The sequence below is a fragment of the Ascaphus truei genome, chromosome 17 (genome assembly GCF_040206685.1).
Source record: "Ascaphus truei isolate aAscTru1 chromosome 17, aAscTru1.hap1, whole genome shotgun sequence".
NCBI lineage: Eukaryota > Metazoa > Chordata > Amphibia > Anura > Ascaphidae > Ascaphus > Ascaphus truei.
This window is the reverse complement of record NC_134499.1, coordinates 19,343,067-19,369,745: the sequence shown is the minus strand read 5'-3', so window position 1 is coordinate 19,369,745 and position 26,679 is coordinate 19,343,067. Positions and strand designations below refer to the sequence as shown.

The 26,679-nt window shown below is 53.5% G+C and overlaps 1 protein-coding gene across 7 annotated transcripts; it reads left to right on the top strand.

Moving 5' to 3' along the window:
- HYAL2 (hyaluronidase 2) lies at positions 1-26,133 on the top strand. 7 transcript variants are annotated; one of them, XM_075574183.1, is made up of 5 exons: positions 6,794-6,847; positions 7,723-7,770; positions 22,103-23,056; positions 24,542-24,631; positions 25,283-26,133. In XM_075574183.1, the coding sequence occupies exons 3-5, from the start codon at positions 22,118-22,120 to the stop codon at positions 25,673-25,675; spliced, it is 1,422 nt and encodes a 473-aa protein (XP_075430298.1). In that variant the 5' UTR covers positions 6,794-6,847; positions 7,723-7,770; positions 22,103-22,117; the 3' UTR covers positions 25,676-26,133. The 7 variants fall into 7 exon arrangements, with proteins under 7 accessions (XP_075430300.1, XP_075430299.1, XP_075430298.1 ...); XM_075574185.1 differs by lacking the exons at positions 6,794-6,847; positions 7,723-7,770 and adding an exon at positions 1-144; XM_075574184.1 differs by lacking the exon at positions 7,723-7,770 and having other exon boundaries at positions 6,750-6,847.
- The last annotated feature ends 546 nt before the right edge of the window (positions 26,134-26,679 follow it).

Here is a 26,679-nt window from a genome sequence, read left to right as displayed (position 1 = left end):
GGGGGTGGATTAAAGTCTTTGGGGTGGTGCTGGAACAGCGGGATCGCTGCGGAGGCCGCTGTCTTCCAGAGAGAGATCACCAGGCTTCGGGAGCAGGGAGACGGGAGCGAGGAAGCCATTGGTGGCCGGCGGGGACACTTGTGGGCGAGTACAGGGCACTATTTTGGCCATCTTTAGGGGCCTGCAGGGTCCGCCGGTGCTGCACGCGCCCCTTCTCCGCCTGGGAGAGGGAGCAGGGGAAGCCCTCCGGTGGTGATCTCGAGCAGAGGGGAGAGCGGAAAGCAGCAGATAAGAGGAGCGGGCTGGGGGGGGGAAGGCGCTGGGTGTCATGGAGGGAGTCTGGAAAGCCCCCTCCGTCACACACACACACACACACATATATATACAGTCATGTGAAAAAGAAAGTACACACTCTTTGAATTCTATGGTTTTACATATCAGGACATAATAACAATCATTTGTTCCTTAGCAGGTCTTACAATTAGGTAAATACAACCTCAGATGAACAACAACACATTATATACTACACCGTGTCATGATTTATTTAACAAACATAAAGTCAAAATGGAGAAGCCATGTGTGAAAAACTAAGTATACCTTATGATTCAATAGCTTGTAGAACCACCTTTAGCAGCAATAACTTGAAGTAATCATTTTCTGTATGACTTTATCAGTCTCTCACATCGATGTGGAGGAATTTTGGCCCACTCTTCTTTACAACGTTGCTTCAGTTCATTGAGGTTTGTGGGCATTTGTTATATATATGTGTGTGTATATATATATATATATATATATATATATATATATATATATATATATATATATATATATATCATCTTCAGCACTTGTCTCCCCACTTCGGGACGAAGTCTGTCCAATGATCTCCCAAGCATTGCGGTTGCAGCCTGCCTTCTCCACGTCGCTCCCACGCATTACCTAATTTCCCATCTTACTTTTGATATCCCTTGGCATTATTACTATCGTGTCTGTAAAGCGCCAAGGTATTCCGCAGAGCGATATAGTGGGGGTTACTGAGAGATCTAAATGAAGGCAGTGAGAGCCCTGATCCTGGGAGCTTACACTCTACAGGGAATACGGGGCAATATTGACACATCAGGTAAAGTGGCTGCTCATTGTGTGACGGAGTATACATCAGGATGGAGTATGGTCCAGCTGCACAGCTGGTCCTATTAGGGTTGGAGGGATGTTGGGGGTATGCCTGATATTCTTCCTGGGAAAAGGTGAGTTTTCCGGGACTATAAATGACTGGAAGCTGGGGGAGAGTCTGATGGTGCGTGGTACGGAATTCCAGAGAGAGAGAGGGCACCACGGGAGACGTCTTGTAGGCGGGAGTGAGAGGAGGTAATAAGGTAAGAGGAGAGGCGGATAGGGTTTTAAATGTAATTGTAGAGGCTATGGGAAGCCAGTGTGGGGATTTTGTAGTGGAGCAGTGGAAGTGGAGCGGTGAGTGAGGTAGACGAGTCTAGAAGCAGCATTTTGGATGGATTGGAGTTGGGACAGGCGGGCGATGGGAATGCCAACTTGGAGAAGGTTTCAGCTGTCAAGGCGGGACAGGATAAGTGAGTGAATTGGGATTTTGGTTGCGTCATGAGTGATAAAAGGGCATCTCTTGGTGATATTTCGGGGGGGGGGGGGCACTACTTACTGAGGGATTGAATATGAGGAATGAAGTACAGGGTAGAGTAAAAGATGATCCCTAGGCAGCAGGTTTGGTGGGTTGATGAGATTGTGGTATTATTGACAGTGAGGGAGATTTTGGGTGTAGGGGTGACAGTGGAAGGGGGAAAGATGATTAATTCTGTTTAGGAAATGTTCAGCTTCCGGCAACGGTGGGACATCCAGGATGAGATTGTGGATAGACAGTTGGTGACACGGGACAGGAGAGTGAGGAGAGGTAGATTTTGGTGTCATCAGCATAGAGATCATACTGAAAGCCAAAAAATGGTATTAGTTCACTAAGAAAGGAGGTGTAGAGTGAGAAGAGCAGAGGGCCAAGGACAGAGCCTTGTGGGACCCCAACAGAAAGAGGGAATGAAGAGGAGGAGATACCAGAGAAGGACACACTGAAGGAGCGGTTGGATAGATAGGACATGGACCAGGAGAGGGCTCCATCACATAGGCCAATAGAGTGGAGAGTGTACAGGAGAAAGGGTGATCAAAGGCAGCAGAGAGATCATGGAGAATTAGTAAGAAGTGACCCTTAGATTTAGCTGTGAGTAGGTCATTGGTCACTTCTGTTAGTGATGTCTCGGTGGAGTGTAGAGGACAGAAACCAGATTGAAAAGAGTCAAGCAGGGAATTGGAGGAGAGAAGTGAGTCAAGTAGCTGTATAGAAGTCGCTCAAGCCAGTCAAGTACCATGTATGGGAATATATGTGTTTGTCTATAGTAGTGCAGGGTGATGTGCTGACATAGGAAGGTTATCTCAGGACGATCTTTCCCAGAATCCTCTGCTCTCCACATCCCTTTCCTTTCCTGCGTCACCCTTGAGGTCACTCTCACGGCGGGGACTTTCGTGACGCTGAAGCTGACCTAAGAGGAAATCCTGGAGAGAGGATGGGTCAGCACGGGAGCATTAATTCCTCCCTATCCCATGATAGCCCAAATCTGTGTCACACTGTGTAACCCCTTCACTGCCAGAGAGGAGAGTAATATATATGTGTCTACGAATGTGTGGTGATATATATCTCTGTGTGTGTGTATACAGGGCGAGATATACAGTGGCGAGGAAAAGTTTGTGAACCACTTGGGATTTTCACATATTTCAAACATAAATGTTATTAGATCTTAATCTAAGTCCTAATAATAGATACAGATAACCTGATCAAACAAATGCCACAGAAACATGATACTTTTCCCACATTTATTTATCCACAAATGATTTACCATTCAATATCCATGTGTGAGAAAGTATGTGACCCTTTCGATTCAGTACCTGGTGGCGCCCCCTTTAGATTCAGAACCTGGTGGCGCCCCCTTTAGATTCAGCACCTGGTGGCGCCCCCTTTAGATTCAGTACCTGCTGGCGCCCCCTTTAGATTCAGTACCTGCTGGCGCCCCCTTTAGATTCAGTACCTGGTGGCGCCCCCTTTAGATTCAGTACCTGGTGGCGCCCCCTTTAGATTCAGTACGTGGTGGCGCCCCCTTTAGATTCAGTACCTGGTGGCGCCCCCTTTAGATTCCGTATCTGGTGGCGCCCCCTTTAGATTCAGCACCTGGTGACGCCCCCTTTAGATTCAGTACCTGGTGGCGCCCCCTTTAGATTCAGCACCTGGTGGCGCCCCCTTTAGATTCAGCACCTGGTGGCGCCCCCTTTAGATTCAGTACCTGGTGGTGCCCCCTTTAGATTCAGTACCTGGTGGTGCCCCCTTTAGATTCAGTACCTGGTGGCGCCCCCTTTAGATTCAGCACCTGGTGGCGCCCCCTTTAGATTCAGCACCTGGTGGCGCCCCCTTTAGATTCAGTACCTGGTGGTGCCCCCTTTAGATTCAGTACCTGGTGGCGCCCACTTTAGATTCAGTACCTGGTGGTGCCCCCTTTAGATTCAGTACCTGGTGGCGCCCCCTTTAGATTCAGTACCTGGTGGTGCCCCCTTTAGATTCAGTACCTGGTGGCGCCCCCTTTAGATTCAGTACCTGGTGGCGCCCCCTTTAGATTCAGTACCTGGTGGCGCCCCCTTTAAATTCAGTACCTGGTGGCGCCCCCTTTAGATTCAGTACCTGGTGGCGCCCCCTTTAGATTCAGCACCTGGTGGCGCCCCCTTTAGATTCAGTACCTGGTGGCGCCCCCTTGAGCAGCAATAACTTCAACTGCGCGTTTCTTGTAACTGCTGGTCAGTCTCACATCGGGTTTGAGGAATTTTGGCCCATTCCTCCTTACAGAACTGCTTCATCTCAGTGACATCTGAGGGCTTCCTTGCATGGACAGCTGCTTCAGTTCATGCTACAACATGTCGATGGGGTTTAGGTCCGGACTTTGACTAGGCCAGTCTAAAACACAGAATTTTCTGTTTGTATGTTTAGGATCATTGTCTTGCTGCATGACCCACTTTTGGTTCAGCTTCAGCTCATGGACGGATGGCCTGATGTTTGCCTCTAGAATCTTCTGATATAATGCATAATACATGGTTGTGTCAATGCTGGCAAGCCGTCCAGGTCCTGACACAGCAAAGCTGCCCCAAACCATCACACTCCCACCACCATGCTTGATGGTTGGGTTGAGGTTCTTCTGTTGAAACATAGTTTTGGCTTTCACCAAACATAACGTTTCTCATTGAGACCAAAAAGTTCTACATTTGACTTATCTGTCCAGAGACCATTGTTCCAGAAGACTTAGGGATCCTCTATGTTCTCTTTAACAAACTTCTGTCGGCAGCAATGTTCTTTTTAGAAAGCATTGGTTTCCTCCTGGCTATCCTTCCATGAATAACATTCTTGTTCAGTCGTTTTCTGATAGTTGAGTCATGAACACTCACGTTAGCCAAGGCCAGAGTGTCCGGCAGATCCTCGATATTACACTGGGGTTCTTTGTGACTTCCTCGGTGATTTGCCAGTTTGTTCTTGGAGAGATGGTAGGATGACCGCTCCTGGGTAGATCGTGGCATGACGTGTTTCCACACACCTGTTTGATGAAGACCAAACGCACACACTTTCTGATCTTTATATAGGACGGGGCCTCCCAAACTCACATCTAAAGATCTACCTAATTATTTCAACACCTGATTCTAATTATCCCCTTTAATTTAGCTGATAAAACCAGGGTTTCACTTACTTTTGCACATAGCCTGACTCTTAATTAGTGCAGGACAGGATGCAGGTGTAGGACGGGGCACAGGTGCAGGACGGGGTACAGGTGCAGGACGGGGCACAGGTGCAGGACGGGGTACAGGTGCAGGACGGGGCACAGGTGCAGGACGGGGTACAGGTGCAGGACGGGGTACAGGTGCAGGACGGGGCACAGGTGCAGGACGGGGTACAGGTGCAGGACGGGGCACAGGTGCAGGACGGGGTACAGGTGCAGGACGGGGCACAGGTGCAGGACGGGGTACAGGTGTAGGGTGCAGGACGGGGCGCAGGTGCAGGACGGGGCGCAAGTGTAGTGCGCAGGACGGGGCGCAGGACCGGGCTCAGGGGCAGGACGGGGCGCAGGTGTAGGGTGTAGGACGCAGGTGCAGGACGGGGCGCAGGTGCAGGACGGGGCGCAGGTGCAGGGTGCAGGACGGGGCGCAGGTGCAGGACGGGGCGCAAGTGTAGTGTGCAGGACGGGGCGCAGGTGCAGGACCGGGCTCAGGGGCAGGACGGGGCGCAGGTGCAGGACCGGGCTCAGGGGCAGGACGGGGCGCAGGTGTAGGGTGCAGGACGGGGCGCAGGTGTAGTGTGCAGCATGGGGCGCAGGTGCAGGACGGGGCGCAGGTGTAGTGTGCAGCATGGGGCGCAGGTGCAGGACGGGGTGCAGGTGTAGTGTGCAGCATGGGGCGCAGGTGCAGGACGGGGCACAGGTGTAGGACGGGGCGCAGGTGTAGGGTGCAGGACAGGGCGCAGGTGCAGGACGGGGCGCAGGTGTAGTGTGCAGCATGGGGCGCAGGTGCAGGACGGGGCGCAGGTGCAGGACGGGGCGCAGGTGCAGGACGGGGCGCAGGTGCAGGACGGGGCACAGGTGCAGGACGGGGCTCAGGTGTAGGGTGCAGGACAGGGCGCAGGTGCAGGACGGGGCGCAGGTGTAGGGTGCAGGACAGGGCGCAGGTGCAGGACGGGGCGCAGGTGTAGTGTGCAGCATGGGGCGCAGGTGCAGGACGGGGCGCAGGTGCAGGACGGGGCGCAGGTGCAGGACCGGGCTCAGGTGCAGGACGGGGCGCAGGTGTAGGGTGCAGGACAGGGCGCAGGTGCAGGACGGGGCTCAGGTGTAGTGTGCAGCATGGGGCGCAGGTGCAGGACGGGGCGCAGGTGTAGTGTGCAGCATGGGGCGCAGGTGCAGGACGGGGCGCAGGTGCAGGACGGGGCGCAGGTGCAGGACGGGGCTCAGGTGCAGGACCGGGCACAGGTGCAGGACGGGGCACAGGTGCAGGACGGGGCACAGGTGCAGGACGGGGCACAGGTGCAGGACGGGGCACAGGTGCAGGACGGGGCTCAGGTGCAGGACGGGGCACAGGTGCAGGACCGGGCACAGGTGCAGGACGGGGCACAGGTGCAGGACAGTGCAGAGGACGGGGCACAGGTGCAGCACGGGGCACAGGTGCAGGACGGGGCACAGGTGCAGGACAGTGCAGAGGACGGGGCGCAGGCGTAGGACAGGCCACAGCCGCACACATACAGGACATGGTGCAAGCGCACATCACGGCTGTGACAAGATGTTCTAATAAACACAATGTTCTTGTCAATGTTTATTATCTGTCTGGGGGGGGGGGTCAAATGTCACCTGTCAGCAGAATCCCCCCCCCCCACAACATCCCCAAGCAGTCGCCTCTCCCTCCTCCCCCATCCCGTCACAAGACCCTCATATCCCGATCGCTGAGGATTTGGGGGTCTGTGACTCAATTGGTGGGTGGGGGGAGCAGATAAGCAGAGGGGCCAGCGCAACCCTCCCCCACCCCCCCCCCCCCCCCTCCCCATCGTCCCACTGGGCAGAGGTGGGAAAACTTCCTATTCCATTCAACAGAGGAAACCAGCGCTGATTTGGGTGTGTGTGGGGAGGGAGGGAGGGGGGGGCAGGAAGGAAGGAAAGGGGGGGCAGGGAAAGACGGGGCAAAAGAGACCAGTGCACGGCTGGTGGCTACATAAGAGACCTGTGGGAGCAACGCTGTCACCGAGAGAGACTGCGCACAGACACAGGTAAGAGAGGGGAGAGCAGCGTGAATAAAAGAGGGATGTAAAAAGAAGACAGAGGGAGAAGAGAAGGAGGCAGTGGGAGAGTTTGGGGGGACCAGCATATTTCTTGTTTTTGGTTTAGTTTGGGGCACAGGGTCAGCAAACTGAGGGGTCACTTTCACGAAACGAAGCAGCTCTCAGCTGCCAAACAGGAAAAGAAATACTTTGCACCTGTACGGGAAGTGTCACCCAAAACCTCACCCAGTGACTCAACCTGTGGGGGGGGAGAGAGAGAGGGGGGAAAGGAGAGGCAAGAGAGAGAGAGAAAGAAAGAGAGGGGGGAAAGGAAGGGAGGAGAAAAAGGGAGAGAGCAGAGAGATAGAGAGCGGAGAGATAGAGAGAGGAGAAAAAGGGAGAGGGACAGCAGAGGAAGGGAGGGGGAAAAGGGAGAGAGATTGAGAACAGAGAATAGGAGGGAGAGAGAGTGACAGGGAGAGGGAGAGCCGAGGAAGGGAGAGAGAAAGGGAGAGAGATTGAGAACAGAGAATAGGAGGGAGAGAGTGACAGTGAGAGGGACAGCCGAGGAAGGGAGAGAGAAAGGGAGAGAGATTGGGAACAGAGAATATGAGGGAGAGAGAGTGACAGGGAGAGGGACAGCAGAGGAAGGGAGAGAGGAAGGGAGAGAGAAAGGGAGGGTGAAAAGGGAGAGAGATTGAGAACAGAGAATAGGAGGGAGAGAGTGATTGGGAGAGGGAGAGCGGGCGGAATAAGGAGCAGGTTGGAGGACCTGGAATGAGTGATGATGATGAGGAGGAGGAGAAGCTGCATTATGAGGATCTGACATATGCAGCAGGGAAGAGGTTAATGGAGGGGACTTTCTGATAGCCGCACTGTTACAGGGTCTGTCCTAACGAGGTGACACGCAGACTCAGGGACAGCGCAAAGTGGTGAGTACGATACAATATGCACAGGGTGACAATGTGATATAGCACTCACCCGATCACACTCACGGCAATGCGAGGACCACAGTGTCCCCTCTGTCTGCGTCACACTGTCCCCTCTGTTTGCGTCACACTGTCCCCTCTGTCTGCGTCACACTGTCCCCTCTGTCTGCGTCACACTGTCCCCTCTGTCTGCGTCACACTGTCCCCTCTGTCTGCGTCACACTGTCCCCTCTCTCTGCGTCACAGAGTCCCCTCTCTCTGCGTCACGCTGTCCCCTATGTCTGTGTCGCTGTCCCCTATGTCTGTGTCGCTGTCCCCTATGTCTGTGTCACACTGTCACTCTGTCACAGTGTCCCCTCTGTCTGTGTGACTGTCACACTTGTCTCTGGAATGTGGCGCTTGTGTCTGGGCAGCTGCTGCTAGGGTCACAGGTCACAGGGGCAGATAATACTATACATTCCAAACATGTCATGTTCAGACTGAGAGACATCACTGCACAGGGACCCATTTGAGGGGCTGTAACTCCCCCGCACCCAGCACTCTTATACTGCTCCCCCCCCACACCCAGCGCTCTTACACTGCTCCCCCCCCCCACACCCAGCGCTCTTACACTGCTCCCCCCGCACCCAGCACTCTTACACTGCTCCCCCCCACACCCAGCGCTCTTACACTGCTCCCCCCCACACCCAGCGCTCTTACACTGCTCCCCCACACCCAGCACTCTTACACTGCTCCCCCCCCCACACCCAGCACTCTTACACTACTTCCCCCGCAGCCAGCGCTCTTACACTGCTCCCCCCGCACCCAGCGCTCTTACACTGCTCCCCCGCACCCAGCGCTCTTACACTGCTCCCCCCGCACCCAGCACTCTTACACTGCTCCCCCCGCACCCAGCGCTCTTACACTGCTGCCCCTGCACCCAGCACTCTTACACTGCTCCCCTGCACCCAGCACTCTTACACTGCTCCCCCTGCACCCAGCGCTCTTACACTGCTCCCCCCACACCCAGCGCTCTTACACTGCTCCCCCCGCACCCAGCACTCTTACACTGCTCCCCCCCCACACCCAGCACTCCTACACTGCTCCACCCCCAGCGCTCTTACACTGCTCCCCCCCCCACACCAAGCGCTCTTACACTGCTCCCCTCACACCCAGCGCTCTTACACTGCTCCCCCCCCACACCCAGCACCCTTACACTGCTCCCCCCCCACACCCAGCACTCTTACACTGATCCACCCGACACCCAGCGCTCTTACACTGCTCCCCCCCCACACCCAGCGCTCTTACACTGCTCCCCCCCACACCCAGCACTCTTACACTGCTCCCCCCACACCCAGCGCTCTTACACTGCTCCCCCCCACACCCAGCGCTCTTACACTGCTCCCCCCCCACACCCAGCGCTCTAACACTGCTCCCCCACTGCACCCAGCGCTCTTACACTGCTGCCCCCTGCACCCAGCACTCTTACACTGCTCCCCCCGCACCCAGCGCTCTTACACTGCTCCCCCCGCACCCAGCGCTCTTACACTGCTCCACCCCGCACCCAGCGCTCTTAAAATGCTCCCCCCGCACCCAGCGCTCTTACACTGCTCCCCCAAACCCAGCGCTCTTACACTGCTCCCCCAAACCCAGCGCTCTTACACTGCTCCCCCCCACACCCAGCGCTCTTACACTGCTCCCCCCCACACCCAGCGCTCTTACACTGCTCCCCCCCACACCCAGCGCTCTTACACTGCTTCCCCCCACACCCAGCGCTCTTACACTGCTCCCCCCCCACACCCAGCGCTCTTACACTGCTCCCCCCCACACCCAGCGCTCTTACACTGCTCCACCCCCACACCCAGCGCTCTTACACTGCTCCACCCCCACACCCAGCGCTCTTACACTGCTCCCCCCGCACCCAGCGTATATAGTGAGATATTGGGGTGAGATGTAATGCGGGACAGAGGAGGGTATAGTGAGATATTAGGGTGAGAAGTAAGGAGGAGCAGAGGAGGGTATAGTGAGATATTAGTCAGATATAAGGAGGGGCAGAGGAGGGTATAGTGAGATATTAGTCAGATATAAGGAGGGGCAGAGGAGGGTATAGTGAGATATTAGGGTGAGATATAAGGAGGGGCAGAGGAGGGTAAAGTGAGATATTAGGGTGAGATGTAATGCGGGACAGAGGAGGGTATAGTGAGATATTAGGGTGAGAAGTAAGGAGGAGCAGAGGAGGGTATAGTGAGATATTAGTCAGATATAAGGAGGGGCAGAGGAGGGTATAGTGAGATATTAGGGTGAGATATAAGGAGGGGCAGAGGAGGGTATAGTGAGATATTAGGGTGAGATGTAAGGAGGGACAGAGGAGGGTATAGTGAGATATTAGGGTGAGATGTAAGGAGGGGCAGAGGAGGGTATAGTGAGATATTAGGGTGAGATGTAAGGAGGGGCAGAGGAGGGTATAGTGAGATATTAGGGTGAGATGTAAGGAGGGGCAGAGGGGGGTATAGTGAGATATTAGGGTGAGATATAAGGAGGGGCAGAGGAGGGTATAGTGAGATATTAGGGTGAGATGTAAGGAGGGGCAGAGGAGGATATAGCGAGATATTAGGGTGAGATGTAAGGAGAGGCAGAGGAGGGAATAGTGAGATATTAGGGGGAGATGTAAGGAGGGGCAGAGGAGGGTATAGCGAGATATTAGGGTGAGATGTAAGGAGAGGCAGAGGAGGGAATAGTGAGATATTAGGGGGAGATGTAAGGAGGGGCAGAGGAGGGTGTAGTGAGATATTAGGGGGAGATGTAAGGAGGGGCAGAGGAGGGTATAGTGAGATATTAGGGTGAGATGTAAGGAGGGACAGAGGAGGGTATAGTGAGATATTAGGGTGAGATGTAAGGAGGGGCAGAGGAGGATATAGCGAGATATTAAGGTGAGATGTAAGGAGGGGCAGAGGAGGATATAGCGAGATATTAAGGTGAGATGTAAGGAGGGGCAGAGGAGGGTATAGTGAGATATTAGGGTGAGATGTAAGGAGGAGCAGAGGAGGGTATAGTGAGATATTAGGGTGAGATGTAAGGAGGGACAGAGGAGGTTATAGTGAGATATTAGGGTGAGATGTAAGGAGAGGCAGAGGAGGGTATAGTGAGATATTAGGGTGAGATGTAAGGAGGGACAGAGGAGGGTATAGTGAGATATTAGGGTGAGATGTAAGGAGGGACAGAGGAGGGTATAGTGAGATATTAAGGTGAGATGTAAGGAGGGACAGAGGAGTGTATAGTGAGATATTAGGGGGAGAAGTAAGGAGGGGCAGAGGAGGGTGTAGTGAGATATTAGGGGGAGATGTAAGGAGGGGCAGAGGAGGGTATAGTGAGATATTAGGGTGAGATGTAAGGAGGGACAGAGGAGGGAATAGTGAGATATTAGGGTGAGATGTAAGGAGGGGAGAGGAGGGTATAGTCTTAAAAGTGAGGAGGAGAATTTTGTAAGTGATCAGAGTTTAATTGGAAGCCAGGGGAGAGATTTCAGCAGGAGAGGCGCTGAGACAGATTTAGGCTGCATCCATGGTGAATTGTGCCGGCCGGAGGCGCGCTGAGGCTGAGGGAAAGTGGGTGCTATCCCTGGCCTTAGACAAGGCTTGCGGAAGCGTGCGCGAGCCCCTGCTAAAGCTGCTCTCATTGCGGCTGCAGGGGCTCACTGCCGAGCAGCAGCGCGCCTCAGCACGACTTAGCGCATAAGCGCTGACCATGCCCGAGGCCTTAGGAGAGAGCAGCGGTTAGGATAGATCAGGGGTGCAATTTCTGAGCTGTGTCCCCCTGCCCGGCCGCCCAAGTGCTGGCGCCCCCCATGTCCTAGGACCTGGCGTCAAATGACGCCACGGGTCATGTGACATCACGTGACCCGGCAGCGTCATTGCAGCGCGTTGACATGGCGACGCGTCATGTCACACGACCCCGCCGCGTCGGTGAAGAGCCGGCTGAAAGTAGGTAAGAGAAGTTACCGAGGCCTCACGCCTCCCCCCGGCATTTAATTTAAATGCCTTGGGGAAGAGTGCGGATCCCTTGTAACCACCGCGCCCACCTCTAGAAAATCTTGCGCCCCCCTGGGATAGATTGTAGGGGAGACAGGTGTGAGGCAGAACAGTAAAAGGTTACAATAGTCGAGATGGGAGAGGATGAGGGCCTGCGTTAGTTTTAGCAGTAGTGGGACGAAGGAAAGGACCTATCTTTGCAATTTTATGGACGTAAAAATAACAGGTTTCAGCCACATTGTGAATGTGATCCCCAGGCTGCGTGTGTGTGTGACCCCCAGGCTGCGTGTGTGTGTGATCCCCAGGCTGTGTGTGTGTGTGTGACCCCCAGGCTGCGTGTGTGTGTGACCCCCAGGCTGCGTGTGTGTGTGACCCCCAGGCTGCGTGTGTGTGTGACTCCCAGGCTGCGTGTGTGTATGACCCCCAGGTGCGCAGAGTGTGTGACCCCCAGGCTGCGTGTGTGTGTGACCCCCAGGCTGCGTGTGTGTGTGACCCCCAGGCTGCGTGTGTGTGTGACCCCCAGGCTGCGTGTGTGTGTGACCCCCAGGCTGCGTGTGTGTGTGACCCCCAGGCTGCGTGTGTGTGTGACCCCCAGGCTGCGTGTGTGTGTGACTCCCAGGCTGCGTGTGTGTGTGACCCCCAGGCTGCGTGTGTGTGTGACCCCCAGGCTGCGTGTGTGTGTGACCCCCAGGCTGCGTGTGTGTGTGACCCCCAGGTGCGCAGAGTGTGTGACCCCCAGGTGCACAGATCGCTGGGGCTGCAGGAGTGCGCGCGCCCGCGCAGTTTGTATAAGCTCAGCCTAAGAGATCATGGGGATGGGCAGATGTGAATGTGCTCACATGTTGGATGTATATTTTCTTAACATATATGTGCTCTTTTGTCATACAATGTTACTGTCCTCCCTCCCGCTTTGTGCCGCTCTGTGGGATATGTTGGCCCCATACAAAGAAAATCTATTAATAATATAAATAATACAAATAAATAATACAAATGTAACACAATTTCTCCCCCCCCCAATCGCAGATAGAGTGCATGTGAGGGGAATCTATATGTATGAACAAAAAACAAACAAAAGCGCAAGCTCCATAGCACGTAACTGAGTAAAAAATAAGGTACATTTATTTTAAAAATCAGGCATTGGATGCCTTTATGAAGAGGTGTAGGTCATCGGGAAGCGCAAACCATGTAAAACAGAAAAATAATCTGATAGTGCAGTATACGTGATAAATAGTAAATTAATGTGAATGCAGGAATCTGTGTGCAAAATACTCACAAACATGTAGTGAGTGATAATCACATAAAGGTATCTTTGAATCACAGCCCACCAAGGATGGTAATCACAAGGAGCTTCTGGAGACCTTAATCACAAAAGAAACGGACATAGTGCAGACTGGATTGACAATTTATAAAAAGTAAGTGGTAAGGGATACACTCACATGGTAATGGAAATATAAAAGCATATAGATCCTGCGAACTATGCTTTTTTATTTTTTATATTTCCATTACCATGTGAGTGTATCCCTTACCACTTACTTTTTATAAATTGTCAATCCAGTCTGCACTATGTCCGTTTCTTTTGTGATTAAGGTCTCCAGAAGCTCCTTGTGATTACCATCCTTGGTGGGCTGTGATTCAAAGATACCTTTATGTGATTATCACTCACTACATGTTTGTGAGTATTTTGCACACAGATTCCTGCATTCACATTAATTTACTATTTATCACGTATACTGCACTATCAGATTATTTTTCTGTTTTACATGGTTTGCGCTTCCCGATGACCTACACCTCTTCACTCTGCATGGGATCGTGAGAAGGATCCTCCACTGGGTTATAGCGGCATCCATACCTGTTTTTATTGGTATCACTTTTTACTACACACAGTAAGATTGGGCTTTAGGCAGGTTGTATTTTATTTGGTTATCCTAGAGCGCCATTATTGATAAGTTCAATTGGATGCCTTTATATCTTGCTGCCAATTGATGGTGAACCTGGGCTGTTTACATCCACTCTGCAAACCTGGGACTCGTCCTACCACCGCAGATGACCACAATAGAGATTTCTCTCCCACGAATGGTTCTGTTCGAAATCCTGTAAGTGCACATTCTTATGGGTTGCTGATTTTTAAAATAAATGTACCTTATTTTTTACTCAGTTACGTGCTATGGAGCTTGCGCTTTTGTTTGTTTTTTGTTCATAGATTCCAAAAGTGGTTGGCTCTACCACTCCCCTTTAAAGCTGCAAAGACGCTCCCTGGATCTTCTATTGAGACTATATTTCTCTCTGGATTCTTTGTTTGAGTGGAACATTCAATTTGGATTTTCCTTTTTTTTCACTATCACGTTATGGTTTGTAGATATTATTAGGTTAAATTGTGGTAATTTTAATTTATTTTAATATTTTAAATATGTTATTATAATTTATCATTTATTAGGGTTATTTCACATCCTCTTTAGCGCTACTTAATTTTTGTGTTGAATCTATATGTATTATCAGCTGTGGTGCTTTTACCTGTCGGGTTCACAGGAGGCCTGAACCTCCGCCAGTGAGAGCCTGGGGTGAATCCTCTGGAACGATCTTACATAAACAGCGCCTCCACCTGTGTAGGATTCTAAGGGTAGAATGACCCCTGGCACAGGACCCGCATATAGTAACCACATACACCGGAGTATATATAAACAGTTTACTATAGGGGCAGATAACACAATACAACATACATAAACAATATGACAGTGTCCTTCTAGGCAGTGGATATACAGAGTTGAGTGCAAATAGCCGCACGGCTATTCTCAGTTGAGTGCAAATAGCCGCACGGCTATTCGCACTCAGTAGAACTTAACTGAGTGCGAATAGCCGAGCTGTTATGAACAGGTTTCTATGCCTTTATTCACTAGAAAACAATCAGAAAGTCTTATAGCTCAGTGAATAGCCGTGCGGCTATGAACACTGTAATGTCAGTAGGTGTTTCGCACGGCTATCCGCACTCAGTAGAAAAAAAAATGGAAAAAAATAAACATCCCTGCCAGGAATCGAACCCTGGTCCACTATGCTAATGGCCTGCAGCATAACCACTGAGCTATAAGACTTTCTGATTGTTTTCTAGTGAATAAAGGCATGGAAACCTGTTCATAACAGCTTGGCTATTCGCACTCAGCTAAGTTCTACTGAGTGCGAATAGCCGTGCGGCTATTTGCACTCAACTGTGAATAGCCGTGCGGCTATTTGCACTCAACTCTGAATATCCACTGCCGTCCTTCTATGACACTAATAGGTACAACTACTCGTCGTCTCGCCGGGCTTTAGCCCACACCTTATCCCACCCAACACCGTGTACCCAGAGCCCTACAACTATAGGTATGATCAATGCCTGTGTGAACCGGTATGGTGGTGCACTTGGTGATGTGGATAGTACCTGCCGGATGTGTCCACACCCGGGCACGCAGATGCTTGACTTGGAATCCCTTGCGATGACCCGAGATGCCTCCTCCTCAACGGCGGGTGGCTCCCGCATGGAGTGATCCACCTTACGAATGTCTCTGCCTCTGTTACTGCAGGGGATGCTTCACCTTCACAGCAATGGCCAGGATATTTACGTTTCCTGGCTGGACCCTCACTTGCCTGGGTTCTATAGGACCCTGTCCCTATCTAAGGGGTGTCCCTGCAGCAACCACAAGCTGAGGCGAGTTGGGGCCTAGCTGGGGCCTAAGGGGAGACTTCTGGCCTAGTGTATGAGCCACTGGCTCCCTACACATACCCACCCTCCCCTGTCTGTGACCCAGCTTCAACTGCTCTTCCTGTGCAGAGCGCAACAATGTATATCTCCCTCAGGGAAAGCTGTAATCCCTCTTGGCTGCTGAGGCATCACATGTGCTCCAGCCCCTGGGAATGCTGGGAGTTGTAGTTCCCCATGGGCCTATTTAGCATTGGGGCCGCGTGCACGATCTGCACTGCGCATGCGCGAACTTCTAATGGCCGTCGCCGACGCTAACTGCGCATGCGCGACTGTGGGCCATCCCTGCTGTATGGAGCACCTCTTCTGCCAGTTCTCCAACAATAAAATGGCCGCCGTGTCGCGTCTGCGCGAGCCTCGGCGCCTGCGCGAGTACACGCAATATGGCGGCGACCCTGAAAAGGGAGCCACCGGCCAGCCCGTCGCCACCCGCAACCACCACGGAGGGTGAGGAGGGAACACGGGGAACCGGAGAGCCATAGAGGACCTGGCTACAGATGTATATTTTCTGAACATATATGTTCTCTTTTGTCATACAATGTTACTGTCCTCCCTCCCGCTTTGTGCCACTCTGTGGGATATGTTGGCCCCATACAAAGAAAATCTATTAATAATACAAATAATATAAATAATACAAATAAATAATACATATAAATAATACAAATAAATAATACATATAAATAATACATATAAATAATACAAATATAAATGATACTACTGATACTATACCTAGTCTCCTCTGTGCTGTCCCTTTAATCCATAGGCTCCGCCCCCTCTGGTAGTGGACTGTACCACCGTGAGGCCGGGGGGGTGCCCAGACCTTCAGACACCAGCCCCGGGGAGGAGGAGGTGGGAGACAGAGGCCGGCTCCCCCCGGGGAGGAGAAGGTGGGCCCGCCCGCAGAGATCTCTTTATGTGAATGAAAGGCCCGAACTGTATATACTGTAATACCGGAGCACTGTGTGTGTATATATACATACACACCGGGGCACTATGTGTATACACCGGGGGCACTGAGAGCAACGACAGGAGAACACCGGGTGAGGAGGGAGCCTATGTATACTGGGAGTCACTATGTGGGATATATATATATGTGTGTGTGTATGTATGTATATATATACACTGTGTACACTGTGTGTGTGTGTGTGTGTGTGTGTATGTATATACATAGTGTGTGTGTGTGTGTGTGTGTGTGTGTGTGTGTGTGTGTGTGTGTGTGTGTGTGTGTGTATATACTGTGACTGTGACACCAGGTATATAATATATGTGACTGTATGTGTGTGTGTGACACTGTATATATACTTCAAGTTTGACACTGTGTTTATATGGATATATATATGTGTGTGTGTGTGTGTGTGTGTGTGTGTGTGTGTGTGTGTGTGTGTGTGTGTGTGTGTGTGCACACTAAATCTCTCTGTATATATACTGTAAGTGTGTTATTGACACTATGAAGTGATTGTGTCAGTATATAGCGTGTGCTATTAATTATATCTGTGTTTGTTTATGTGCACTGTTCATGCAGGGGAGAGTTATTTCTGTGTGTATACCTATATTCATGGAGATATGCATGTGTTGTACAGTATATTTCTACACGTAACTTTCTATATATACTGTGTACGTAGAGAGATATAATGTATATATTCATGGAAAGGTGTGCGTCTGTGTAAATACATACATTCCTTTGCTGCCAGAGAAGTCTACAATGCATATATTTATGAAATGCCAACATATTTTGTGGTGCCGTACAAAAGGTAAGACGTCGCTGTGACGCGCAAAATACAACAGTAACAAAATCTGCTACAATAGATATATATATATACACAAACGCAACAGTGCACAGCAGTGTGTTTATACACGTGTATTCATCGCAGGCATGTACTGTTTATGTTGGTATAGTAAAGCTGCCAGGTTTCCTTGTGCCAGGTATATGCCACGTGCTGTGACCCCCGTAGCATGTCACCGGTGATAATTTATGGAAAGGGAAAAGTCTGTAATTGTGAATGGAACTTTTATGTTTTCCGCAGTAATTCCCGACCTATCTCTGTGCTGCTTCTGTCCTGGGTAAATCGTGGCATCGGCTTTAGTTTGTGTGATTAAATATCCTGCATCACAGAGAGACTGGCGTGTGAGGGTGAGAGAGGCGTGTGAGGGTGAGGAGAGACTGGTCAGGATGAGGAGAGACTGGCGTGTGAGGGTTAGGAGACTGGCGTGAGAAGAGAGACTGGCGTGTGAGAGTGAGGAGACTGGCGTGAGAAGAGAGACTGGCGTGTGAGAGTGAGGAGACTGGCGTGTGAGAGTGAGGAGACTGGCGTGTGAGGGTGAGGAGACTGGCGTGAGAAGAGAGACTGGCGTGTGAGAGTGAGGAGACTGGCGTGTGAGGGTGAGGAGACTGGCGTGAGAAGAGAGACTGGCGTGTGAGGGTTAGGAGACTGGCGTGTGAGGGTTAGGAGACTGGTGTGAGGGTGAGAGAGGCGGGTGAGGAGAGACTGGTCAGGATTAGGAGAGACTGGTGTGTGAGGGTGAGAGAGGCGGGTGAGGAGAGACTGGCGGGTGTGAGGGTGAGAGAGGCGTGTGAGGAGAGACTGGCGGGTGTGAGGGTGAGAGAGGCGTGTGAGGAGAGACTGGTGTGTGAGGGTGAGAGAGGCGTGTGAGGATAGACTGGCGGGTGTGAGGGTGAGAGAGGCGTGTGAGGAGAGACTGGCGGGTGTGAGGGTGAGAGAGGCGTGTGAGGAGAGACTGGTGTGTGAGGGTGAGAGAGGCGTGTGAGGAGAGACTGGTGGGTGTGAGGGTGAGAGGCGTGTGAGGAGAGACTGGCGGGTGTGAGGGTGAGAGAGGCGTGTGAGGAGATACTGGCGGGTGTGAGCATGAGGAGAGGCGTGTGAGGGTGAAAAAGGCGTACCAGGAGAGACTGGCATGTGAGGATGAGAGAGGTGTTAGGGTGAGAGAGGCGTACCAGGAGAGACTGGCATGTGAGGATGAGAGAGGTGTTAGGGTGAGAGAGGCGTACAAGGAGAGACTGACATGTGAGGATGAGAGAGGTGTTAGGGTGAGACAGTCTGCAAGGTGCTTGTAGACAAAGAGAGAGAGACAGACGGGGAGACCCCAGGGAGTGACATTAAAGGAAAGGAATAGATGGGGCAGCACAATGAGTCATTGTATCAGCATCAAGTGTACAGCATCACTCACACTCAGAGCATGGTCTCACCCACACTCAGAGCATGGTCTCACTCACACTCAGAGCATGGTCTCACTCACACTCAGAGGATGGCGGTCTTACTGACGCCTCTCACTCGTGCTCATTAGATGGCGCTCTCACTCGTGCTCATTAGAGGGCGGTCTCACTCGTTCTCATTAGAGGGTGGTCTCACTCGTGCTCATTAGATGGCGCTCTCACTCGTGCTCATTAGAGGGCGGTCTCACTCGTGCGCATTAGAGGGTGGTCTCGCTCATTAGATGGCGGTCTCACTCTCACTCATTATATGGCGGTCTCACACTCGCTCATTATATGGCGGTCTCACTCTCGCTCATTAGAGGGCGGTCTCACAGGGAGCAGTGTGTCTCTCTATTCGGGGTCTCCTGTGGGAGTGGGGGGCAGCGTGTCCCTGTATTCGGGGTCTCCTGTTGGAGTGGGGAGCAGCGTGTCCCTGTATTTGGGGTCTCCTGTGGGAGTGGGGAGCAGTGTCCCTGTATTCAGGGTCTCCTGTGGGAGTAGGGAGCAGCGTGTCCCTGTATTCGGGGTCTCCTGTGGGAGTGGGGAGCAGTGTCCCTGTATTCAGGGTCTCCTGTGGGAGTGGGGAGCAGCGTGTCCCTGTATTCAGGGTCTCCTGTGGGAGTGGGGAGCTGAGTGTCCCTGTATTCGGGGTCTCCTGTGGGAGTCGGAGCAGCGTGTCCCTGTATTCGGGGTCTCCTGTGGGAGTGGGGAGCTGAGTGTCCCTGTATTCGGGGTCTCCTGTGGGAGTGGGGAGCTGAGTGTCCCTGTATTCGGGGTCTCCTGTGGGAGTGGGGAGCTGAGTGTCCCTGTATTCGGGGTCTCCTGTGGGAGTGGGGAGCAGCGTGTCCCTGTATTCAGGGTCTCCTGTGGGAGTGGGGAGCAGTGTCCCTGTATTCAGGGTCTCCTGTGGGAGTCGGAGCAGCGTGTCCCTGTATTCGGGGTCTCCTGTGGGAGTGGGGAGCTGAGTGTCCCTGTATTCGGGGTCTCCTGTGGGAGTGGGGAGCTGAGTGTGCCTGTATTCAGGGTCTCCTGTGGGAGTGGGGAGCTGAGTGTCCCTGTATTCGGGGTCTCCTGTGGGAGTGGGGAGCTGAGTGTCCCTGTATTCGGGGTCTCCTGTGGGAGTGGGGAGCTGAGTGTCCCTGTATTCGGGGTCTCCTGTGGGAGTGGGGAGCAGTGTCCCTGTATTTGGGGTCTCCTGTGGGAGTGGGGAGCAGCGTGTTCCTGTATTTGGGGTCTCCTGTGGGAGTGGGGAGCTGAGTGTCCCTGTATTCGGGGTCTCCTGTGGGAGTGGGGAGCTGAGTGTCCCTGTATTCGGGGTCTCCTGTGGGAGTGGGGAGCTGAGTGTCCCTGTATTCGGGGTCTCCTGTGGGAGTGGGGAGCAGTGTCCCTGTATTCAGGGTCTCCTGTGGGAGTGGGGAGCTGAGTGTCCCTGTATTCAGGGTCTCCTGTGGGAGTGGGGAGCTGAGTGTCCCTGTATTCGGGGTCTCCTGTGGGAGTGGGGAGCAGCGTGTCCCTGTATTTGGGGTGCCGCACAGAGACACAGGACACTAAACATGGCGGCACACAGATGGAATCCATCGCTGGGGAGGGATTCGCAGGATTATTGTGCCGATATTAAACCTGTTATTCGTATAGTTATTCCCCGGCGTGAAATCTATTCTTGTGGTGTGGCGGCAGTGCAGGCCTGTCCAGCAGTGCATGGTGTTAACGCCCCTCTCACCAGAGCGGCGGGGGTTAATATGTAATAATAATAAATCTCCCTTCCTTGGGCTGCGTGCCTGGGTGTCACCTCGGGGCGCGAAGCTATGGTGACGTCTGCGCCCCAAGGGGACACCCTCCCCCCAACCCAGTCTGACCGGTGTACCCTGAGACACGGCTACACCTGAGGGAGAGTAAAGCTGTAGACCCACTCGGAGAAAGCACTCGCCAGTGTACCAGCTTCATAACCCCTTCACTGCCAGAGGGGCCTCTTCATTGCAGCGTGTGACATAGGGCACAGCCAGTGAGTAGATTCTCGTCACCGCTCTATGTATCTTTTTCCTGGTTAAAAATAGACCCAAATCTCTGCTCGCCCAGGGGACCCGTTCTTGTCGCAGGACGCCGCGTCGCAATCACTCCCGGCGCGCAGTCATCTGGGTTTAGTGACGTCCTGCTCCGAGGTAGAAAACAATAAGAGATTGCAAAGTCGTCGCATTGGGGCTTCCTGTTGGGATCTGCCTTTTAAATCCCGATGTCACAGTGGCTGTTATCACGGGAGACGAGGGCTAATACCAGGATCAACTCGCTCGCCAGCGACAAACGCAAGAGTTTATCAAATTAATTTATTGGGGGAAAAGTTATCCACAACTGACATAAACAGACAGCACACATACTCACAACTGGGGGAAAACTGGGGGACCCTATAGTCCTAGGTGCAGGGATCTCCTGCAGAGATTTGCCCTGTTCTCTCTTCCCTGCAGCCTCCTCAGGACTCCAGGCCCGACACCAGCACAGGACACCGCAGCTTCCCTCAGTTACAGCAACAACTTCTGCAACTCCTTATAGCCAGCCACGGGTCTCCCTCACCTCCTTTTTATACACTAAACCAGGGGGGCGCAAAGTGAGGGGGGCGCAAGAATTTGAAAGGGGGAGGGGGGGAGTGCGGCGGTTGCAGAGGCCCCGCGCGCTTCCCCACGGCATTTACAATTTAAATGCCGGGGGATCGTGTGAGGCCTCTGCAATGTCTCCGACCTTGTCTTTGGCAACATGTCGCCGCGGCAACGCGATGTCAGCAGACGCCGCGGCGGTCACGTTGACATCATGTGACCCCGCGGTGTCATTTTGACGCCGCAGACGAGGAGGGGGGCGCGAGCAGGCAGGGGTGCGCAGGGTAACACCCCTGCGCTAAACCAATTGAAACATTCTGGGCCAGGTGCTCTCCACCTGCCCAGCCCCTGATTGGTGGGTAAAAATGCACCATAAAGAGTGACACCAAATCCTGCAGGGGAAGGTCACAGACACTACTGCAACACTATTTCCTGCAAAATTAACCCCTGGTCCCTGAGGTGCTGGAACCAGGTTAAGACCGAATACATTATACATACACACAACATAATACCAGTGTATTACTGACCGGTAGGGGTAATGGCAGCTTGACCTTTGACAGCAGCCATATTTACCCCTACCGTCACATTGGTAGTTTCCCCAGTGGGTATCTACGGAACCGGGGGTCTAATAATAGTGCAGTTCAGGTCTGGAAGACCCCACCCTCCCTCCTGGCACCCATATTGTTCTATCCCCCACCCCTACGAAACTTCTAATGCAAAAATCCAATGGGATAAATGAGGGGTGCAACGTGAGAGGTATTTTGGGTTGGGTTGCTCATTTCTCTCCTCCTGTCCTCTGCAGATCCCTTCTCCCAGGATGCGTTCCCGCTCCTCACTCACCGCCCTCCTGTGGCTTTTCCTCTGTACCCTGGCGGATGGCCAGTTGGGCGAGAACTGGCTGCAGAAGCCCACCTTCCGCCCAGTCTTCACCCGCCGGCCTTTCATGGTGGCGTGGAACGCGCCCACCCAGGACTGCCGCCCGCGCTTCAAGGTGCCTCTGGACCTGGAGCTCTTCGACCTTCAGGCTTCACCCAATGAGGGCTTTGTAGACCAGAACCTCACCATCTTCTACAAGGAGCGGCTGGGCCTGTACCCGTACTTCGATGAGCAAGGGTTGCCCGTCAATGGCGGGGTGCCGCAGAACGCCAGCTTGCCGGACCACCTGAACCGGCTGCAGGACGGTATCCAGAAGTACCTGCGCTCACCCGACAAGGACGGGCTGGCGGTCATCGACTGGGAGGAATGGCGCCCCATCTGGGTGCGGAACTGGCAGAACAAGGACGTGTACAGGCAGGCGTCCCGCCAGCTGGTGGCCTCACACCACCCGGACTGGGATACGGACCGGGTGAGCAAGCAGGCGCAGTACGAGTTTGAGAACGGCGCCCGCGATTTCATGACTCGCACCCTGCGCCGGGCCAAGAACTACCGGCCGCGTCAGCTGTGGGGCTTCTACCTCTTCCCCGACTGCTACAACCACGACTACAGCAAAAACCCAGACAGCTACACGGGCCGCTGCCCGGACGTGGAGGAGGCGCGCAATGACCAGCTGTCCTGGCTGTGGGAGGAGAGCACGGCGCTGTACCCTTCCATCTACCTGGACCAGGCGCTGGCTTCATCGGACAACGGGCGCAAGTTTGTGCGGTCCCGGGTGCGAGAGGCCATGAGGATCTCGCACAAGCACCATGAGGGGTACTCGCTGCCCGTCTTTGTGTACACACGGCCCACCTACATACGCAAGATGGACCTGCTCACCCAGGTGAGGAGCGGGGCCTTGAACTGGGGGGGGGGGGCGAGGTCTCTGGGTCACACATGCAAAAATACCAGCCGTGGCTGCGGTTTATTCTCTGATAGTCTTGGCGGGGGGGTAACCACACTCCAGCAGTGTCTTCTGTCACCTGTCAATCTCACATAGCCAGCCAATGTAAAGAATTTGACAATCCAATTGGGTACCCTAAACACACACACATCCTCTCCAGCCCTGGTCTCCCCACTGCTGGATGAAGCCTCCCCAATGATCCCCCAGGTCCTGCAGTTACAGCTTCTCTTCTCCACGTAACTCCAACACATGTTCTGATCTCATCCTCCCATCTTACTTTTCGTCGTCGGCCTGGTCTTTTAATCTCTCTACGAATCCAGTCGGGTTCCATCTTTGTCCAACGATGGTCATTTCTTCTTGCGATATGTCCGGCCCACCGCCATTTTATTTCTTTCCCTATGTGATGATGTCACAGACTTTTGTTTCGTTTCAAACCCATTCATTCTTTTTCCTGTCTCTTTAGGTCATACCCATAATGCATGCCTCCATACGTTGGATTATACCCAGCATGCATAACTCCATCCTTCTTTGGGTCATACCCAGCATGCATTTTTTCATACGTCTTTGGGACATACCCATCAAGCATCTCTCCATACTTCTTCGCGTAATACCCATCAAGCATCTCTCCATACTTCTTCGCGTAATACCCATCAAGCATCTCTCCATACTTCTTTGCGTAATACCCATCATGCACCTCTCCATACTTCTTCGCGTAATACCCATCATGCACCTCTCCATACTTCTTTGCGTAATACCCATCATGCACCTCTCCATACTTCTTCGCGTAATACCCATCATGCAAATATATCTATATACACTCGCTTTAACCCTATTCCTGCCATATTAGGATTTTGCTTTGCAATTTGTCCAACATTGACATGGTGAAAAAACACATGGGAGAGACACAGATTAACCCCCTGAATACCGCTCTGAAACTTGTAATATCCAGAGCTTTTTTTTAGCAATAAGGTAAAATGTGCAGCTTGGGTGGGCGTCCTCTGCCCCCCTCACATGGAAGCAGGCTGTTGGTCAGAGACTGCAGTTGGGTATCGGGTGACTCATCTGAGGTCACCACATCACCCCCCTCCCCCCCCCCCCCAACGCACAGACCAGCGCTCGATCCACGTGCATTCACAGTTCCACCCCTGAGGTGGCTGCACGGGGTTCCATTAGTCCGCGTATCTGGGCAGGGTTCTCAGGCTGCGCTTATAGTGCCTGCGACGGTGACGTCAGGCTGCGGTCGCTGGAAAAATCAAATAGAGATTACTTCCAGCGACCGTGACCAAGCCGCCGCGCTTACTATACGTGCACGAGACGGCGGTAATGCATTTGTTTTGACGCGACGTCGCCGACACTATAAGCGCAGCCTCGTGCTGCACAGCGCCGTGTACATGCTGGGTCACTGACGTCTACTCCTCTCTCCAGATGGATCTGATCTCCACGATCGGGGAGAGTGCCGCCCAGGGAGCAGCGGGAGCCATTTTTTGGGGGGATGCAGAATACACCAAGAGCAAGGTGAGTGCGCTGGCAGTGTCCCCTGGCTGCCCCCTAACCCCCCCCCCCAGCTGTTCCGGGTGCATTATTGTACTCTTGACCTTGTACCTACAAGCGGTCAGGAGCACACTGAGACCCCCTATTTCATACCCCACCCCTTAAGTGCTGGCAAATATGCTCAACCAATCAGATCTCCCGGCCTGAAGCCTCTGTGTGCCCCCCGGTAACGCCAAGAGGGCATCGCTATATCTGATTGGCCTCCGATTCATCGTTTCTGTGGCGAGATACAGGGGGGGGGGGGGGGAGTCCGTGGGGGAGGAGAACCCGATGCTGCAGGTCACACACAGAGCCAGCAGCAGAGCCGGGCACAGGGAGGTTAGAAACGGGCAGTGGTCAAAGGTGTTTGTATGGAAATAAAAGTGGATCAATTTGGGGGCAGTGCTCTGTACCCCCACCCCCCCCCCCTCCCAGTCCTCAGGATATCCGTGCTTCAGCACAGGTGGCTTAGTCTTCGACTGCACCACCTGTGCTGAAGCACGGATATACTTAGAACCTGACCTGTTGGTGGCCCTTGAAGACTGGAGTTGGCCGCCCTGCCCTAGTATGGTCACACCCCCACCGTGGCCCTGCGGGGTGCTGCTGTGTCTCAGGCTCCCCCCTCTCTCCCCGCAGGACACCTGCCAGGTGATTAGAACGTACCTGGAGGAGGACCTGGGCCGTTACATTGTGAACGTGACCACGGCCGCCGAGCTCTGCAGCCACACGCTCTGCGGCGGGAACGGGCGCTGCCTGCGCCGCGGGAACAACACCGACGCCTACCTCCACCTCAACCCGGCCAGCTTCCGGATCGAACGCGGCGCCGACGGGCTCCGGGCCCAGGGCCAGCTGTCTGCGGAGGACGCCCGCGCCCTGCGCCTCCAGTTCCGCTGTCAGTGCTACGTGGACTGGTTCGGAACCAGCTGTGGCACCCAGAGGCACAGCCAGAACAATGCAGCAGCCACGGGGAGCGCGGGGTGCCACGTGCTGGGGGTGATGTCAGCGGCGCTCCTCCTGTTGCTACACTGAGACGTGGAGCGGGGGGGGGGGGGCGGGGGCTGAACAGTAGAAGACACTACAGCGGAATCATGGTCATGTGACCCCAGCCGTGGGAGAGCCAGCCAATCACTGAGCAGGAGCTGGCGGGCGGGGGGGCCACATGACTTCTATTTATATAAACTGTTCTCACTACCCATCACTGACCGATGGCTTCCAGCGTTCCTACCTCTAGGACTTGAGGGCGAGCCGGGCACCTCTAGGGCTAGACAGCAGAGGGAGCATGGCCACAAGGGATAGTGGGCTTGGCACCTCTAGGACTGGATGGTATGCAGACCTGCTCCTCTCTGGTGCCGCCCTAGCGATGCAGAGCTTGGCAACCTCTAGGACTGTGCAATATGCTCCTCTCTTCCCATGTCTCTGGGAGGGTGGGCAGCTTTGAGACTTCCTGTCTGCCGTGCGGCCTGCAGTTCACCCTCCCCCCCCCCCCCCTCTAACTACAGACACCCTAATCCTGGCAGCCACCGGTGTTAAGGGCAATAAGGCACTCGGGGAACACAGCACCTGCCATTCACCACCAGTGCCTTGATCCATTGTTAAGCAGAAGCTGCCAGCAGTGAAAGAGTTACCGCTGCGCCTTTTGTGTTACTTAACCCCTTTCCTCCTGGGGAGATGTGAGGGGCTTGCTGCTGTGCGAGGGTCTCTGTGCAGGGCATGCTGGGAAAGCTGCATGCCAAATCTGGAGCGGGTCATCCAGACTCAGAACACCTATTCCCATCCCCCCCACCCCCCTCGTCCTTCCCCAAACACCTCTTCCCCCCCCCCCCCCCCAACTCTACTCTCCCTTATTCTCTTACCCCCCCCCCCCCCCAGTCAAACCTGACACAGGACCCTTGCAGAGAAACCATGTAATAAAGACAGAGGAGCAGCAGTGTGTGTGTGTCACATTATTACCGCCTTATACACACGCACACGACTGTCACTGCCTCACTATACCACCCCACAGCCCTCTGCTATTCCCGTGCTGACCCCCTGCA

Bases quoted from the DNA above. Each gene is read 5' to 3' on its own strand.
- HYAL2 (XM_075574180.1), top strand. The intron at 23,057-24,541 runs GTGAGGAGCGGG...TCCTCTCTCCAG, and splicing joins AGATGGACCTGCTCACCCAG to ATGGATCTGATCTCCACGAT. The intron at 24,632-25,282 runs GTGAGTGCGCTG...CTCTCCCCGCAG, and splicing joins CAGAATACACCAAGAGCAAG to GACACCTGCCAGGTGATTAG.